This window comes from Bicyclus anynana, chromosome 19 (assembly GCF_947172395.1).
Source record: "Bicyclus anynana chromosome 19, ilBicAnyn1.1, whole genome shotgun sequence".
Classification (NCBI taxonomy): Eukaryota; Metazoa; Arthropoda; class Insecta; order Lepidoptera; family Nymphalidae; genus Bicyclus; species Bicyclus anynana.
The window spans coordinates 9,788,876-9,806,518 of NC_069101.1; the positions used below are offsets into that span (position 1 = coordinate 9,788,876).

Genomic DNA, 17,643 nt, shown 5'->3' on the forward strand with positions numbered 1-17,643 from the left:
TTCTTCTTCTTTGTTGTTACACTCTTAAGGTCGTGGTCGTCATTTGGGTGTGGTGGCAAGCCTCACTATCCATCGCCATTCCTCCCGTAGTGTGGCTCAGACTAGCACATTCGTGGAGCGATCCATTAAATACAACTTTTACTATTCAAACTTTTTAAAAATAACTATATTATGTTACGCTCAAAGAGCGAAAACGCTCAGTGAGCGGAACAATAGCTCGCAACGCGTTATGTTCAATAGTTGAGGCAATCACAGAAATATCATGTAGCGAAATTTGTGTCGTGGCTGATATGCTATTCGATCTCAACGCGTTGTGGCAATGAAGAAAAGCCATGACGCGTTCTGAACATTCAGTGTTTTAACCATATCACGACGGACAGGTTATAACTTGAGTGAACTTTAATGTCAGTGCTAATTATGAATATACATTTCATATTTTTCTTTAGTCATGATAAAACTGCGTTCAGTGATTGTTTCCACAAACTCACGTAATTCATCGTCACGTCTTTTATTCGTCATAATCTGCGCTGACCTTAAAATTCACTCTCATAAGCAGAAAAAAAATTAATAAAACTGATGTTTTTATGCGTCTTTACACCCGAGTCGTCACCGACAAGTTACAACCTGTCCATCGTGATATGGTTAAAACAATGAATGCTCAGAACGCGTCATGGCTTTTCTCGCAAATATCGCTATTTGGTCTTTCTGTGATTGCCTCAACGAGTCGTGCGCGTTTTCATTAGAGCCATAAATTTCGCTATGTGGATGTTTTACTGTGACCACAACGCGTTATGAGCCATCTTTCCGCTCACTGAGCGTTTTCGATCTTTGAGCGTAACATATAAATTTTAAATATTAATGTGTAAGTGACTCTTATCAAATTTAATATAAACAATTGTGGGAAATAGTAGTTTGAGACGGATATGACGTCGCTCGATCTTCGATCGACTTGTTTCCGTAAAGAGTAGGGAGTTAGAGAGGGGTAGCGATCGGTTGCGATATAAGGTGCTCGTACGGTCGGCTTCAGTATGCTCGTGGCGTTCGAGCCGTCCACATTTCTTGTGTAATTTTAGCCGATTGAAGAGAGTTAAATAGAATATTTTTCGATTTAGGAATCCGTTTGTATTATTAATAATAAGCTTTTAAGAGCTAATTTTTAGTCAAGTGTCCCAATCCTCTACCGGATAAACGGTTGATTATGGATATGTGGAAAAAATTACCAGAATAGAATATTTAATGAAATTACAAGGAAAACTATATCTAACATCTAAGCGAAAATTGCTATATAAAGAGTCGACCAAGTTGAAAATTGGAACTCGAAAATTGCATACAAATTCCGTCGTTATTTAAAAAGAGAAAGTTGTTAGTAAGATAACTCAGAGTCTGTTAAAACTAGAAAGTTGAAATTTGGAATGGTTATATAATACACATTAAGTACGTCTATATAGTGGTAGGTAGGTAGTGGTAGGTAAAGAGCAGTGATAGCCCAGTGGATATGACCTCTGCCTCCGATTCCGGAGGGTGTGGATTCGAATCCTGTCCGGGGCATGCACCTCCAACTTTTCAGTTGTGTGCATTTTAAGAAATTAAATATCACGTGTCTCAATCGGTGAAGGAAAAACATCGTGAGGAAACCTGCATACCAGAGAATTATCTTCATTCTCTGCGTGTGTGAAGTCTGCCAATCCGCATTGGGCCAGCGTGGTGGACTATTGGCCTAACCCCTCTCATGCTGAGAGGAGACTCGAGCTCAGCAGTGAGCCGAATATGGGTTGATGACGACGATATAGTGGTAAAAAGAAAATTTAAAAAAAAGTTTTTGGGACTACATTATGCAAAGTGAGGATGAATTTTTAAATGTCTGTCCCATGGTGTGGAGTATCGGTATCGGTATTATTGTGCATTAAATTAGCGATTAAATCGCTAACTTAATATACACTGCACATGGCCCGACACGCACCTGGCCGGTTTTTATTTATACATATGTATTAAAGATTAATTATGTATTAATGATCATACTGCATCTTTGTACATAAGTGATATTCGTGAGTCAAGGAGACAAAATTATTCGAACAAAACGCAATGGTCCCTAACCGAACGGTACTAATATTATCTTATTAACCTAATATTTTTTAACCACCTAATCAACTTACTTATCAATTTTATATTCAATATTCCTTGGCTTTTGGTTCTTGGCCGCGAAAAGATAACAAATTTGCTGATAGCTGGGTTATACCTGCAGACCAAAAAACCTTGGCGTATGTTAGTTGACACATACGAAAGGGGAATGCCCACTGGCCCAGGGAACTCAGGTTTACCCCTGTGGAAAAGTATATGGCGATGACTTAGACCATTAAAAAGAAAGGACCTGCCTCGTAAACTGTTACCCCTCTGTCAAAGATCAAGAATCAATGATCTAACGCGTTTACAAAAACTGCTGCAATAGAAACGATGTTTCATTATTGTAATCGTTTTCGTCGTGTAAAGAGCTCCCTAAAAATGCCGGTTTGTGTAGTTGAATGGCATAAAAAACGGCCAAAAACTTGCAGTAAAAGATGGAGTAACGTTTTGAATTAAATTTGTGAATTTGGGTGCAAAACAGGTCCATTCTTTTTAATGGTCTAAGGGAGATGATAATATGTAATAATGTATAATGGATCTGGTTAAGGTTAGGTTATTGAAGTAAAATACATTTTTTTATCACTTTTCTACGGCAAAATGTTAGCCGGTGTACCAAAGCCGCGAAGTAATATTTGAAGCTGCTGAAAAAATAAGAAAACTAACAAACCAATCATAAGTCTTGAAAAATATCGTAAAACTCAATCTCTATGGTCAACGATCTTAGCTTGTCGATCAGAACCAGCCTTCCGGAAATAGTCAACTGACGTGTCAAAAGTGCTTGTAAACTGAGCCTACTTGAAATAAATTAATTCTGATTTTGATTTGATTTTGATTTTGTCCCCGTTGTGGACACATTAAAGATGAATTTAAAATGTCGTAAAACTTTGTTTGATAAAGTAATGATTTCATTATTATACTTGAATAATCAAGATTTTTTTTGATATAAGCAAATTGCTGGGATGGTTATATTTATGGTAGGCCTGGGCATGCTAGCTTTTGATAATAATAACTCTTAATTATTGAATATAAATGTAGGTAAGTTATTTATTTAATACTAACTGATTAAAATTATCCGGTGCTTAAACAGACAACCCTTGGATATCGTAGAGCAGGTAGATCACATTGTTCATGCTATGCTAATGAGTCTTAGAAATAAATACTCGGAAGGGTAAAGAATACTTTTAGTCGTGAAAATTAAATAAGAAGGGGGTGAAACAAGGGTTGAATGTTTATATGGAAAGTCGTTAATTTTTCAAGTAACATTTGTAAAAATTGTACCAAAAATGATATTCAAGATGTTCAAAATTCTACCCCTAAATGCTTAAAGAGGGTTTGAAGTTTTTTAATGTAAATGTTTTGAAATATAGTTTTGTAAAATGATTAGTGGACTATTTATTTTATTAACTCATGCAATAATACAAACAGAAGGGGAAATTGTAATATAAAACCAGCCATAACTTTTTATTCAGTTATCCGATTTTGATAATTCTTTTTTGTCGGAAAGAGTATATTTTGAAGATGATACTATATAAGTTTGGAAAAACAATTCTAACCCTAAAGGTAGGAATAAAGGTGATGATTAATTTTTTACCTTTTAGCATAACTTTTTATTGAGTGATCCGATTTTAATAATTATTTTTTTATAAGAAAAGACATATTCCAAAGATGGTTCCATATAAATTTGGAAAAACAATTCCAAACAGATAGGAAACCCCTGTTTTCCTATCTTTATGTTTGGAATTGTTTACCCATTAATTTTAATGTAATTCCAAGCGTAACTGTATATTGAAAGGTTCGATTTTGAAAATGTTTTTACTACTAGAAAGTCACGTTATTTGTGACTGATTTAAGCTATATTTTATTGCGGGTGAAACTAAAATAAATGAATGAAGGAACTCTTAAAAAAATAATCATCATCATCATTATCAACCCATATTCGACTTCGAGTCTCCTCTCAGAATGAGAGGGGTAAGGCCAATAGCCCACCACGCTGGCCCAATGCGGATTGGCAGACTCCACACATGCAGAGAATTAAGGAAATTCTGGTATGCAGGTTTTCTCACGATGTTTTCCTTCACCGTTTGAGACACGTGATATTTTTTTTTTTTAAATACACACAACTGAAAAGTTGGAGGTGCACGCCCCAGACCGGATTCGAACCCACATCTTCCGGAATCGGAATCGGAGGCAGAGGTCATTATTCATTGGGCTATCACGGCTATAAAATAATAATAATAATAAATATAAATAATAATTAAACAAACTTGAGAACGCACAATTTTTTTTTAACTTTTTTCTATAAGTACACTATTAAAAACATAATATTTCCAAAGTATACAGATTATAAAGATTCATTGACTGGCTGTAGATTCCAAGGTTTTACCATTTTTAAGTCTAACAGCACTCCACTACATATATAATTCGCCATCCACATTTATAATAAGCTTATTGTAGTTCGGTTCCCGTCCGATAATGTACCGAGCAAGTAAAGAAACATGGCTAAATTACGACTGATCTCAACAATACCTCTTCTGCTGTGCATTGCAGTAAATCAAGGTAATTTATATGCATATATTTTTTAACATTTGTGAGAAACGAAAATAAAGTATTGTGTATTTAGCAAAGCAAAAAAAATTAAACATACTTCAATTAATTTAATAATTTTTATATTTATTTTACTATAATTAACTACCGGACGCCCGTGACTTTTTCCGCAAGAAATTTAGTTTTTCACGAATCCCGCGGGCATCTTGGATTTTTTTATAAAACCTACAATCTACATGTTAATATATTATAATTTTAGTATATACTTATTTTTATCTATATACTATAATATTGTAAATTCGAAAGTAAGTGTCTGTCTGTCTGTCTGTCTGTTACCTTTTCACGGCTAAACGGCTAAGCCGAATAAAATTATTGTTGGTGCAATGGTAAATGTCTTGGAGCAAAACATAGTGTACTTTTTGATCCCAAAATAAAATAAATGGGTGTGAAATAGGGGTAGAAAGTTTGTATGGAAAGTCCTTAATTTTTAGAGTTACAGTTTAAAAAATTGTTAAAAAATATACTCAGAGCCTGCTTATGCCTATTCCTCATTTTATGTGAAGGGCGAAACTTCGTCAATCTATTCCCCTATCATAGTTAAGTACGGTATCCAATTACGGAGTCTGGACTGAGGTGCATGTGGAAGGTAGCACGCATGATTTCTCTTGATCATCGTCATATCAGCCGATGGACTTCCACTGCATGACATGGGCATTTTGTAAAGACTTCCAAACATCATGATCCTGAGCCTCCTGCATCCCGGGAAGCCCTGCGACTCACTTGATGTCGTCGGTCCACCTCTGTCGATCAACACTGCGTTTTCTAGTGTGGGGTCGCCATTCTAGCATCTTGGGACCCCAATGTCCATTAGCCACTTCATCATTGCAATTCGTTGTGCTATATCAGTGAGTTGCTCAATCGCTCGACGCGCGGAGCCATATAACCAAAAGAAGAAAAAGAAGGGCCTTACCTACGATGATTCTATCAAAGACCTTATACTTATAACAAGACTGTGCACCTAAAATTTTTGCTAAGCTAAAATCAGATCTAGAGTTGTTGACTTAAGGTAGCTATTTCTTTATAGGCGATAGCTAGCAAAAAGCGGTCCTGGCGAGAGGGCTCCCAATGGTTGTGTGTCCTTGTCTGACATCTTGCCAGCTTAACTAATTATTGATCTTGGTAGAAATGGTAGAAAATTTTATATTTTGCATCTTTATGATTTACCAAAACAAACAATCCATAATCATTGAAACTTATTTTATTATTTATACAGTTTATATAAATAATAATTATTTCGTTGTATTTAAATCATAATCTATTAAAACTGAGTAAAAGTAATACTTAAAAGTTTTAGACTGGTAATATTAAATGCAAGATGGTGGTTTGTTTTTGTTTACTTGTTTGGTTAATTTTCGTGCTTTGATTTGCGATTTCTTAAATTTTCTTATTTAACCTGTATGTTTTTCGTGAAAAATGGTGAATTCATATTGTGACAGGGTGCACAAAAGAGTCTTATCCTGGTAGCAGCTTTTCTTTCCACGGGAAAGTGTAAACAACAATAATATTCTTTAGAGTCACCATGAAATAAGTAGATCAAAGATTTTTCAAGTTTCGTACTGTGGTCTCGTAGTAATAGTTAGGTAGATACTAGATAAGTACCGACTTACTTTAAATTACCTTGAAAATTTAAATCTTGCAACGCCTTTTTCACTTAATTTTAATAATAATTTTTACTCGAAAATTAATACGTTTTGTATTTGAACAAATATAACTTTAGACAAAATTCAGTTTAATTTTTTTTAAATAAAAAAAAAAAGTTGGGGAAAAATTAAAAAAAAATATTTAACTCTTCACAGCTGATGACAGCAGTTCTAATTTTAAAGTTCATTCCGGCCCTTAATTGCCTTAATTCCGGTGGGAAGTAATTTGTATGAGTTATTCCCTCCCTATGGTGGGAAGCAGCATTTTCCACCCAATACTCAGATCAAAACAACACTACTTTCCGAGTATGAGAAATGAAAAAAAATATTCCAATTTAAGTTTTTCTTTTAATCCAAGTGTAAGTGAGCACATTCTAAAATAATATATTTTTACTCACAATAAATTAGGAAGATGTAGGTAGCATAGTTATGTAGCATCAATCAATATTTATTAGTATACTTATACAATCGTTTTTAAAAGCTATTTGTACTGTGTCCTGATTTGTCATGGTCACCTAATTAGAAAAGGACACACAACCATGGAGAGCCCTCTCGCTCGGACCGTTTTCTTCGCCATAGTGCACAGTCTAGTTATAAGTACAAGGTCTTTGGATTCTATTTACGAATCAAACCTCCTTCGTTATAAAGTAGGCTAGTACGTGGCTAGTACTCGTATCAGACAAAAATTAAAAAAACAAAATTACTTTAGCCCCTAGAGGCTGAAATGCTTGTTTAGCCCCGCTGTGGAGTGGTAATATGACAATGTTTTTGAGCAAGAGTAGGTAGTAAAAATGGGTTTTTTAGCCCCTTGTATAACAATCTACTATTTCATCAAGAAATATACTTTTATTAAGCCTATTATTTAACCAGATCCTTATTTATACATCGTATAAATGTATACGGAGGCGATATTATTATCATCTTCATATACATTTATACGGGGGTATACCTGGGTTCCATACCGAATCCAGCTCAGCTGGGCAGCGTTCGGGAAACTCCGCGACATCTTTTCGTCCGAAATTGCTCAGTGCTTGAAGACGAAAGTCTTCGTGTGCGTGTTGCCAGGGATGACCTACGAATCCGAGACATGGTCGCTGATTATGGGCCTTATTAGAAGGCTCAAAGTCACTCAGCAGGTGATGGAGCGAGCTATGCTTAAAGTTTCTCTGCGTGATCGAATCAGGAATGAGGAGATCCGCAGACGAACCAAAGTCACTGACATAGTTCAGCGAGTCACGAAGCTGAAGTGGCAATGGGCAAGCCACATAGTTCGAAGAGCCGATGGACGTTGGGGTCCCAAAGTGCTGGAATGGCGACCCCGCACCGAAAAGCGAAGTGTTGGTCGACCCCCACTAGGTGGACCCAAGATATCATTGCTGAAGACTCGAGATCGGTGCTTGGAGGTCCATGCAAGAGACCTATGTCCAGCTGTGGACGTCTATCGGCTGATAATACCTGGGTTCCCTGGGCCGACGTGTATTAGCCTATGGGCATTCCCCTTTGGACATCCTGATGTGGTTGGTTTCCCTCATTAGTTTAATCTAACACATAACTAGAGGAAAAGTCGTTAATTAAATGCCAATTGCATTTTACGAAAATATTATTTTAACTGCGTTTATTCGCTACGAGCTGATATTGAATAAATATTACCTACCTAAATTATTCCATTTATTTGTTTGATTTTATTCGAGATTATTCGTTTCCATCTTTTTTAGGGATCTGTAGTCCACAAGGAACCCTTATAGTTTGGCCATGTCTGTCTATCTGTCTGTCCGTCCATCCGCGGGTTAGCGCAGAGACTATTACTACTAGAAAACTGTTATTTAGCATGAGTATGTACATTAAAAGTCGTACAATAAAATCTTGAAAAATATTTTTTCACTACTCTTGCTCAAAAACACTGTCATATTTTCACTCCACAGCGGGGCTAAACAAGCATATTAGCCTCTAGGGGCTAAAGTAATTTTGTTTTTTTAATTCTTGTCTGTTACGAGTACTAGCCTACTATAAAACGGAGGAGGTTTTATTCGAAAATTGAATCATTATAGGTAAGGCTCTGATTGTTTTGAAAAATAAATAAAAAACTTTAAATTGGAAATAAATGCAGCGTTCTTGTCAGTGGAATGCGTTCATTTTTTTTTTAATTTTTATTGAAGACATGGGACATCCTTTACGGTGTAATACCTTTGCCTTTTTCTCATGTGAAAAAAATAAAATTAAAAAGCGAGAATTTAAAAAACAAATAATACATACTTGATTTATTTCAGAAAATAATTGTAAATTTGTGACTGTAACTTTCATATATTTCAACATTAATTGTTATTAGTGTCTTCATCTACTGAGAATGGTGATCCTAATTTGGAGATGGATGAAATTTTCAATCTGTTACCATCAAAGTCCAGACGCATTTACTTAAATTCTTACCTACGAAAAATTTAATAAGTGAAGAAAACAACAACAAATGGTTTCACTTACGAAAGGAGTTTTTAAAAACTATTATCTCCCACGTTTACCTCATATACTCGTTATTCAGTAGTCGGAAATTATGTTACCGGGTAAAAGCATCTCCCATAATATCCAAAATAATGGAATTTGTACATTTAATTTTCAATTAAATAAATCATTGAATATTGAACTAAACTATTTTATTTTCTCGCAATCGTAGTGAAAAGCAGAGTGTAACACGTGGGGCTAAACCCATTATATACTCGGTTTCTATTTATTTCTAAAAATACCACGTAAATAATGGGTCTTTTTAGCCCCTTGTATAACAATCTACTATTTTTTAGGGCAGGTTGGTTCATGTAAAGTGGGAATGATTTTTTTCTTCGTTTATTTCATAGTGTGGGGTATCGTTGGATAGGTCTTTGAAAGATATCAGAGCTCTTTTACCAATATTTTTCGATTTAGGGATCCGTTTGTTTAAAATATTAAGCTTTTAAGAGTTAATTTTTTTGTTAAAGTCCCTGCACCCTCTACCGGTTAAACGGATGTTTTTGGTTTAGTGAAATAAAAATCACCTTACAAATAATGAAATCACAAGGAAAAATATAACGACTAAGAAGCAATTGCTATTTAAAGAGATATTCGACCAACTTAAAAAACGTAATTGGAACTCAAAAATTAGATAGGTACTAATTCCGTTGATAATTAAAAAGATGAAGTTATCATTAAGATCACTCAAAGTCTGTTGAAACCAGAAAGCTGAAATTTGGTATGGGTATGTATATTAATTACGTCTATAAAGTAGTAAAAAAAAAATTGGAGTTCCTTCCCTACATGCACAGTGAGGATGAATTTTTTGCCTTCTATGCCATGGGTATCGTTATCGGTATTTTTGTGAATTAATTATGGGGTTCCGTAGATTAAGTGAGCACTTTGCTCACTTAATCTACTAAATTCAAATTCTATCTAAATTCAAGAAAAACATATTTACATAATATTTTTCCGGCATTACAAATTGCCATTTTTATATTGCTCAATATCTTTCTAATGTAAAGCCCATTAAAATCGATTCAGTCCTCAAAGAGATTAGCCCCGACAAGTAGACAAAAATTAAAAAAGTTAAATTGAAAATTACTCTTCAATTTTATTTATATGACTGTACTGATGATAACATTTGATGTTTCTGTCCGTAATTTTCACCAAATAAAAAAAAAAACATTACATATCCGTAAAATATATTTATCTCCGTACCAAATTTTATCAAAATTTGTTCAGTGGATTAGGCATGACGTAAAAGATAAAAAGACGAAGCTACTGTCGCATTTATACAACTAATAGGTATTATTGTATGTTCATTCATCCTCATCATCATCATCATCACTATCACCCATATTCGGCTCAACAGTGAGCTGAATATGGTCAAGTAGATTCTCTTCGTGTCTCCGCTCAGGATGCTGGCTCAATGCCGATTGACAGAATTCACACGTAGAGAATTAAGAAAATTCTCAGGTATGCAGGTTTCCTCACGATGTTTTTCCTTCAACGTTTGAGACACGTGATATTTAACTTCTTAAAATACACATAATCGTAGGTACTTAACTGAAAAGTTGCAGGTGTATGCGTATCCACTGGACTATCACGGCTCCATATTATGTATGATATTTTAAAGCTCTTTTCTGTTTAATATTTAATTATTTTATATATTTTTTTCATATTGCCAACAGCTCTACCATTGGAATACTACGAATGTACTCACTGCACAACTGGCTATGAATTAGAAACAACAACTTCTAAGGTTCCTGAGAAATTGACTAACGCTACACGCTCTGTTCCTGACGTAAGAACTTGAATCATTCATCATCATTATGAGACTTTTAACAGCCTACTTACTACATGACCAGACCTTCTTCTTCCTTATAGAAGAGGGGATTATCAACGCACATTCGGCTCACTCACCTTGCATGAAAGCTGTTAAGCCAATAGTCCACTACGCTGGCCCAATGTGGATTGGCAGACCTCAGACAGGAGAATTAAGAAAATTCTCTGGTATGCAGGTTTCCTAACGATGTTTTTCCTTCACCGTTTGAGTCACGTGATATTTAATTTATTTTAATGCACACAACTGAAAAGTTGGGGGTGCATGCCCCAGACCAGATTACAGCCCTTCAAGACACGCTGACCCGCAGCCTCTGCCCGCCATTTTCTGGATTCTCTCGAGCACTACACAACTCGATAACCTGCTATTCCAGCGAGAAAATATATTATTTCCCTGTGTATGCTTTTTATACGGTTTTCCGAAATCTGGGTAACAATCCCCGCTCATATGTTATGATGTATCCAAAGCTTTCGTAGTCTATGACCACGCCAATTTTATCTAATTACTAGACTAAAACGTTCTCAATCCTATCGCGAACTAACTAAATATGTTTATAATAATATTATAATATAAATAATAAATAAATAGCCTTTTTTATTTTCTCATCTTCACAAAAATTTTACAATTGATTTGACTTAATGCAAAGTATATAGTATTACTATTAATTAATTACAATTTTTAAAACAACACATTGAACACCGTATCAAATAATATTATTATTACATGTAGGTATTAATCATTGACATGTAATAAAAAAATACATATTATTATTATAATAATATTAAGAATACTTTATTAGTTTATTAAATAGATTATTAATGTGTTAGTAACTTATAAACTACGAAACTATAACAAACTTATTCTATTAAATAAATCGTACTCGTAATATGTGTGTCACTGTCGCTCCAATCTGGGGGCACGGCAGTGCCCCCGCAAGTCGAACAAAACAAAAAAAAAGGGGGCACGGCCGTACTATACTTTTCTAGAAGCAATTCAAGCCATTTTCGACCCCTGTAACTCCGTTGTGGATAAAATCAGAAGCCTGAATTTTGAGTACCCAAGCAGGAATTGTATAGACACGGTATATTTCAAGTTTCATTAGATTTGAACAAGTAGTTTAAGAATTATAACTAGTCAAAGTTTCCTAATTTTGCTAATTTTGTCAATCACTGATCATCAAAACTCTAAGGCACTTCCAGCAGAGGTAGAGGTAGGTAAAATATAAAAGATTTTTAATATTGATATGGTCACTGTAAAATGTTGTTAGGTTAGCTAATTACGTAATAACTTGAAACAGAAGATCCCTTAATTACGGACAGAATAAGGTAATCGACTTGATATTACATGGATCTCACAACTTTTTGCGGTAGAATAACTAATTGCGAGAATTGCTACATTTTACAAGTGTTGTTTTTTATGGTATCTATTTGACATGGAACAGCAGTAATTCACATATTTACAGTCCAACCTGCTCGCAATCATTGTAAGAATGCTGTTGGTGCCGCCCCGCACCCTACGCACCAAGGATCCACAACGGTTCCGGATTGTGGCGTAAAAACATTCAACACGCGCCTCCACTAACATCCCCGAGCGCTACAAAAGCGGGGCAACCCCATCAGCACCCTGAATGCGTTGTTGTATTGTACACGGAGAGCGCTATGAGATTTTTGAGAGTATTTGGCTGCACGTGTAGAAACTAGTGCAGTATGCTCTGAACAAAGTAATTTTAACGGCATAAGAACACCGCGCAAACCTACTAGTTTATTGACCAAAATATGACAATGACCAAAATATAAACAATAAATTTCAGATCACATGTTCCTTAGATATTTTTAGTTATTTTTCCTAAAAGATAGTAATCTCTAAGAGTTCTGGGAAATATTCCCGAGCACCTTATATAATCTTCATCCTTAATATTCCAGCCCAATCGGCCCCCGCAGCCTTCCGACTGGCCCCCGCCACCCACTCGGCCACCGCAGCCACCCGCTCGGCCCCCGCAGCAAGCCGATCTGTCCCCACAGCAGCCCGACAAGCCCCCACAGCAAACTGATCCGCACACGCTGACATCCAATCAGTCCCCGCAACAACCTGTTCAGCAGCCGCAGCAACCCGCTCGGGCCATGCAGCCACCCGCTCGGCCCCCGCAGCAACCCGATCAGCCCCCGCAGCCATCCAACTGGCCCCCAAAGCAACCCAATCTACCCCCACAACAATCCGTTCAGCCGCCTCAGCGACCCGCTCAGCCACCACAGCCATCTGACTGGCCCCCACAGCAACGCGATTGGCCTGCGCAGCAACCCGATCCGCGCCCGCAACAATCCGTTCAGCCGCCGCAGCAACCCGATCGGGCCCCGCAACCCGATTCGCGCCCGCAACAATCCGTTCAGCCGCCGCAGCAACCCAATCGGGCCCCGCAGCCACACGTTCGGCCCCCGGAGCAACCCAATCGGCCCCCGCAACAGCCCGATAAGCCCCCACAGCAAACCGATCCGCGCCCGCAGACACCCAATCTACCCCCACAACAATCCGTTCAGCCGTCTCAGCGACCCGCTCAGCCACCACAGCCATCTGACTGGCCCCCACAGCAACGCGATTGGCCTGCGCAGCAACTTGATACGCGCCTGCAGACACCCAATCAACAAAAATCCGTTCAGCCTCCGCAGCAATACGCTCAGCTCCCGCAGTTATCCGACTGGCCCCCGCAGCAACCCGCTTGGCCCCCGCAGCATTCCGATCTGCCCCCGCAGCCATCCAACTGCCCCCCACAGCAACGCGATTGGCCTGCGCAGCAACTCAATCCGCGCCCGCAACAATCCGTTCAGCCGCCGCAGCAATCCGATCGGGCCCCGCAGCTTCACGTTCGGCCCCCGCAGCAACCCGATCGGCCCCCGCAACAGCCCGATAAGCCCCCACAGCAAACCGATCCGCGCCCGCTGACACCCAATCTACCTCCACAACAATCCGTTCAGCCACCTCAGCGACCCGCTCAGCCACCACAGCCATCTGACTGGCCCCCACAGCAACGCGATTGGCCTGCGCAGCAACTTGATACGCGCCTGCAGACACCCAATCAGCAACAATTCGTTCAGCCTCCGCAGCATCACGCTCGGCCCCCACAGCAAACCGATCCGCTGACACCCAATCTACCCCCACAACAATCCATTCAGCCGCCTCAGCGACCCGCTCAGCCACCACAGCCATCTGACTGGCCCCCACAGCAACGCGATTGGCCTGCGCAGCAACTTGATACGCGCCTGCAGACACCCAATCAGCAACAATTCGTTCAGCCGCCGCAGCAACACGCTCAGCTCCCGCAGTTATCCGACTGGCCCCCGCAGCAACCCGCTTGGCCCCCGCAGCAATCCGAACTGCCCCCGCAGCCATCCAACTGGCCCCCAAAGCAACCCGATCAGCCCCCACAACAATCCGCCCAGCCCCCGCAGCCATCCAACTGGCCCCCACAGCAACGCGATTGGCCTGCGCAGCAACCCGATCCGCGCCCGCAACAATCCGTTCAGCCGCCGCAGCAACCCGATCGGGCCCCGCAGCAACCCGATCGGCCCCCGCAACCCGATCGGCCCCCGCAACCCGATCGGCCCCCGCAACCCGATCGGACCCCGCAACCCGATCGGCCCCCGCAACCCAATTGGCCCCCGCAACCCGATCGGCCCCCGCAACCCGATCCGCGCCCGCAACAATCCGTTCAGCCGCCGCAGCAACCCGATCGGCCCCCGCAACCCGATCGTCCCCCGCAACCCGATCGGCCCCCGCAACCCGATCGGCCCCCGCAACCCGATCCGCGCCCGCAACAATCCGTTCAGCCGCCGCAGCAACCCGATCGGCCCCCGCAACCCGATAGGCCCCCGCAACCCGATCGACCCCCGCAACCCGATCGGCCCCCGCAACCCGATCGGCCCCCGCAACCCGATCCGCGCCCGCAACAATCCGTTCAGCCGCCGCAGCAACCCGATCGGGCCCCGCAGCAACCCGATCGGCCCCCGCAACCCGATAGGCCCCCGCAACCCGATCGGCCCCCGCAACCCGATCGGCCCCCGCAACCCGATCGGCCCCCGCAACCCGATCCGCGCCCGCAACAATCCGTTCAGCCGCCGCAGCAACCCGATCGGGCCCCGCAGCAACCCGATCGGCCCCCGCAACCCGATCGGCCCCCGCAACAGCCCGATAAGCCCCCACAGCAAACCGATCCGCACCCGCTGACACCCAATCTACCCCCACAACAATCCGTTCAGCCACCTCAGCGACCCGCTCAGCCACCACAGCCATCTGACTGGCCCCCACAGCAACGCGATTGGCCTGCGCAGCAACTCTATACGCGCCTGCAGACACCCAATCAGCAACAATTCGTTCAGCCCCCGCAGCCACACGCTCGGCCCCTGCAGCAACCCGATCGGCCCCCGCAACAGCCCGATAAGCCCCCACAGCAAACCGATCCGCGCCCGCTGACACCCAATCTACCCCCACAACAATCCGTTCAGCCGCCTCAGCGACCCGCTCAGCCACCACAGCCATCTGACTGGCCCCCACAGCAACGCGATTGGCCTGCGCAGCAACTTGATACGCGCCTGCAGACACCCAATCAGCAACAATTCGTTCAGCCCCCGCAGCCATCCAACTGGCCCCCACAGCAACGCGATTGGCCTGCGCAGCAACCCGATCCGCGCCCGCAACAATCCGTTCAGCCGCCGCAACAACCCGATCGGGCCCCGCAACAGCCCGATAAGCCCCCCCAGAAAACCAATCCGCACCCGCTGACACCCAATCTACCCTCGCAGCAATCCGTTCAGCCGCCGCAGCGACCCGCTCAGCCACCGCAGCCATCCGACTGGCCCCCAAAGCAACCCGCTTGGGCCCCGCAGCAACCCGATCGTCCCCCGCAGCAACCCGATTGGCACCCGCAGCAATCCAATAATCCTCCGCAGCAGCCAAAGCAGCTCCCGCAGCAACTTTATGAAATATTGGGCATTTATGGAATATGGTTCCCAAATTTATCGATGTCAATTAATAAAAGTTAAGGATTTCTATAAAATTTAAATTAAAAATCTCCTAAGTTGGGACTATTTTTCGTCAAATTAGGACCGTGTTGCGAAATATTTTTTTTAAATTTTTATATAACTATTTTCCGCTGAACTGTAGTGGAAGTTATTGGCAATGAAAGCAATAATCTGATCCACCTTATATTATACTAGCGGACGCCCGCGACTTCGTCCGCGTAAAAATTTATGTAAACTTCTCTACCCTACCCTACCCCTACCTTACTCCTACCCTACCGCTAACGCTAACCCTACCCTCCCCCCACCTTAACCCTACCCGTAACCTGTCCATACCCTATCCTACCCTACCCCTAATCTACCCCTACCCTACACCTACCTTACTCCTACCCTACCGCTAACCCTAACCCTTCCCTACCCCTACCTTACCCCTACCCTAACCCTACCTTACTCCTACCCTACCCCTACCCTACCTTACCCAACCCTACCCCTATCCTACTCCTCCCCTACACTATACGTTCCATATCCATCCTCTACCTTGCCCCTACCCTACACTACCCCTACCTTATCCGGACCCTACCCTACACTTTCCCTAAATTACCCCTACCCTACCTCTATCCTACCCCTTCCCTACCCCTATCCTATCCGTACCCTCAGCAAAATTGGTCCAGCCTTTTGTGCGTGGTGCAATGACCAAAAGACTATAATTTCCCAAGCGACTTCTATGCTAATACTATGAAGAGGTAAAGTTTGTGTGGTTGTCGGGGGTAATCTCTGGATCTACTGGACCGATTTGGAAAATTCTTTTACCAATAGAAAGCTACATTATTTGCAAGTATCATAGGCTATGCTTGGTACTCATATTCACACGGGAACGGGAACCACGTAATTGAAACGGCGGGGCGTCATATAGCGGCATTTCTGCGACTTTCAGAAATTTTGTATTATCTCCGAAACTATATAACTAATTAACATACTGTAAAGGGCAAATCTTATCTCTATAATATCCTTGTGATTATTAAATAATTTATTTTGATAAGGATTTAAGTTTAGTTGTGTAAATAATGATGTAAACTTTAGTTTAAAATTTAAATAATTTATCAAAGTACTAAAGGTACTATATCTGCTAAAATATAAAAGATAGATATATGGTGTCGCAGACTTTTTTATAGAACTTTTAAAGGTTCAAAAAGCCTCCATACATTTATTTCAGTTATACGCAATGGTTGAGGCAGCGCATGCGAATAAGTAAGTTTTACGGTCCGACCTGTAAGAGAAAACCCGCGATAACTCAGTAGTTATATATGATAGAAATATAAAATATAGCCTATAACACTCCCCGATAACGTAGCATTCTACTGGTGAAAGAATTTTTAAAATCGGATGAGTAGTTCCAAAGATTACCCCATTTCAAAGAATTGTTACAAACTTACAAACTTACAAACTTTACCTCTTTATAATATTAGTATAGATTGGTAGATGAAATAGATTTTTGTGAGACGCGCTTCAAAGTGACAGAATATTTTTTCTGACTTCTTTTCAAACAAAAAACCCGTGTGAAGCCTAAGTTCGGACTACTTCTTAATTCCACCTCTGTAGCTACAGCAGTCAAGTTTTATTGGGTTTAGATGAAATATCCAGCCGTAGCCACGGTCGGAAGCCCTATCACAAACCCCCAACCAAAGGCCGGTGTACAATAAAGTGCGTGGCCTCCGGCCCAATAAAACTTGTTTTTGACGGCCTCCGTGGCGCAGTGGTATGCGCGATGGATTTACAAAACGGAGGTACTGGGTTCGATCCCCAGCTGGGCCGATTGAGATTTTCTGAATTGGTCCAGGTCTGGCTGGTGGGAGGCTTCAGTTGTGGCTAGTTACCACCCTACCGACAAAGACGTACCGCCAAGCGATTTAGCGTTCCGGTACGATGTCGTGTAGAAACCGAAAAGGGG

At 41.2% G+C, this 17,643-nt stretch overlaps 1 protein-coding gene across 1 annotated transcript; it reads left to right on the top strand.

The window, feature by feature from the left end:
* The first annotated feature begins 4,397 nt into the window (after positions 1-4,397).
* On the top strand, positions 4,398-16,013 carry LOC112045011 (uncharacterized). The gene is made up of 3 exons (XM_052887435.1): positions 4,398-4,677; positions 10,535-10,647; positions 12,609-16,013. The coding sequence occupies exons 1-3, from the start codon at positions 4,617-4,619 to the stop codon at positions 15,717-15,719; spliced, it is 3,285 nt and encodes a 1,094-aa protein (XP_052743395.1). The 5' UTR covers positions 4,398-4,616; the 3' UTR covers positions 15,720-16,013.
* Positions 16,014-17,643: the final 1,630 nt, after the last annotated feature.

Excerpts from the sequence above, each read along its gene's own strand:
- LOC112045011 (XM_052887435.1), top strand. The coding sequence starts at position 4,617 with ATGGCTAAATTACGACTGATCTCAACAATACCTCTTCTGCTGTGCATT. Across the intron at positions 4,678-10,534 it reads GTGCATTGCAGTAAATCAAG|CTCTACCATTGGAATACTAC; the intron begins GTAATTTATATG and ends TATTGCCAACAG. Across the intron at positions 10,648-12,608 it reads CTACACGCTCTGTTCCTGAC|CCCAATCGGCCCCCGCAGCC; the intron begins GTAAGAACTTGA and ends TTAATATTCCAG.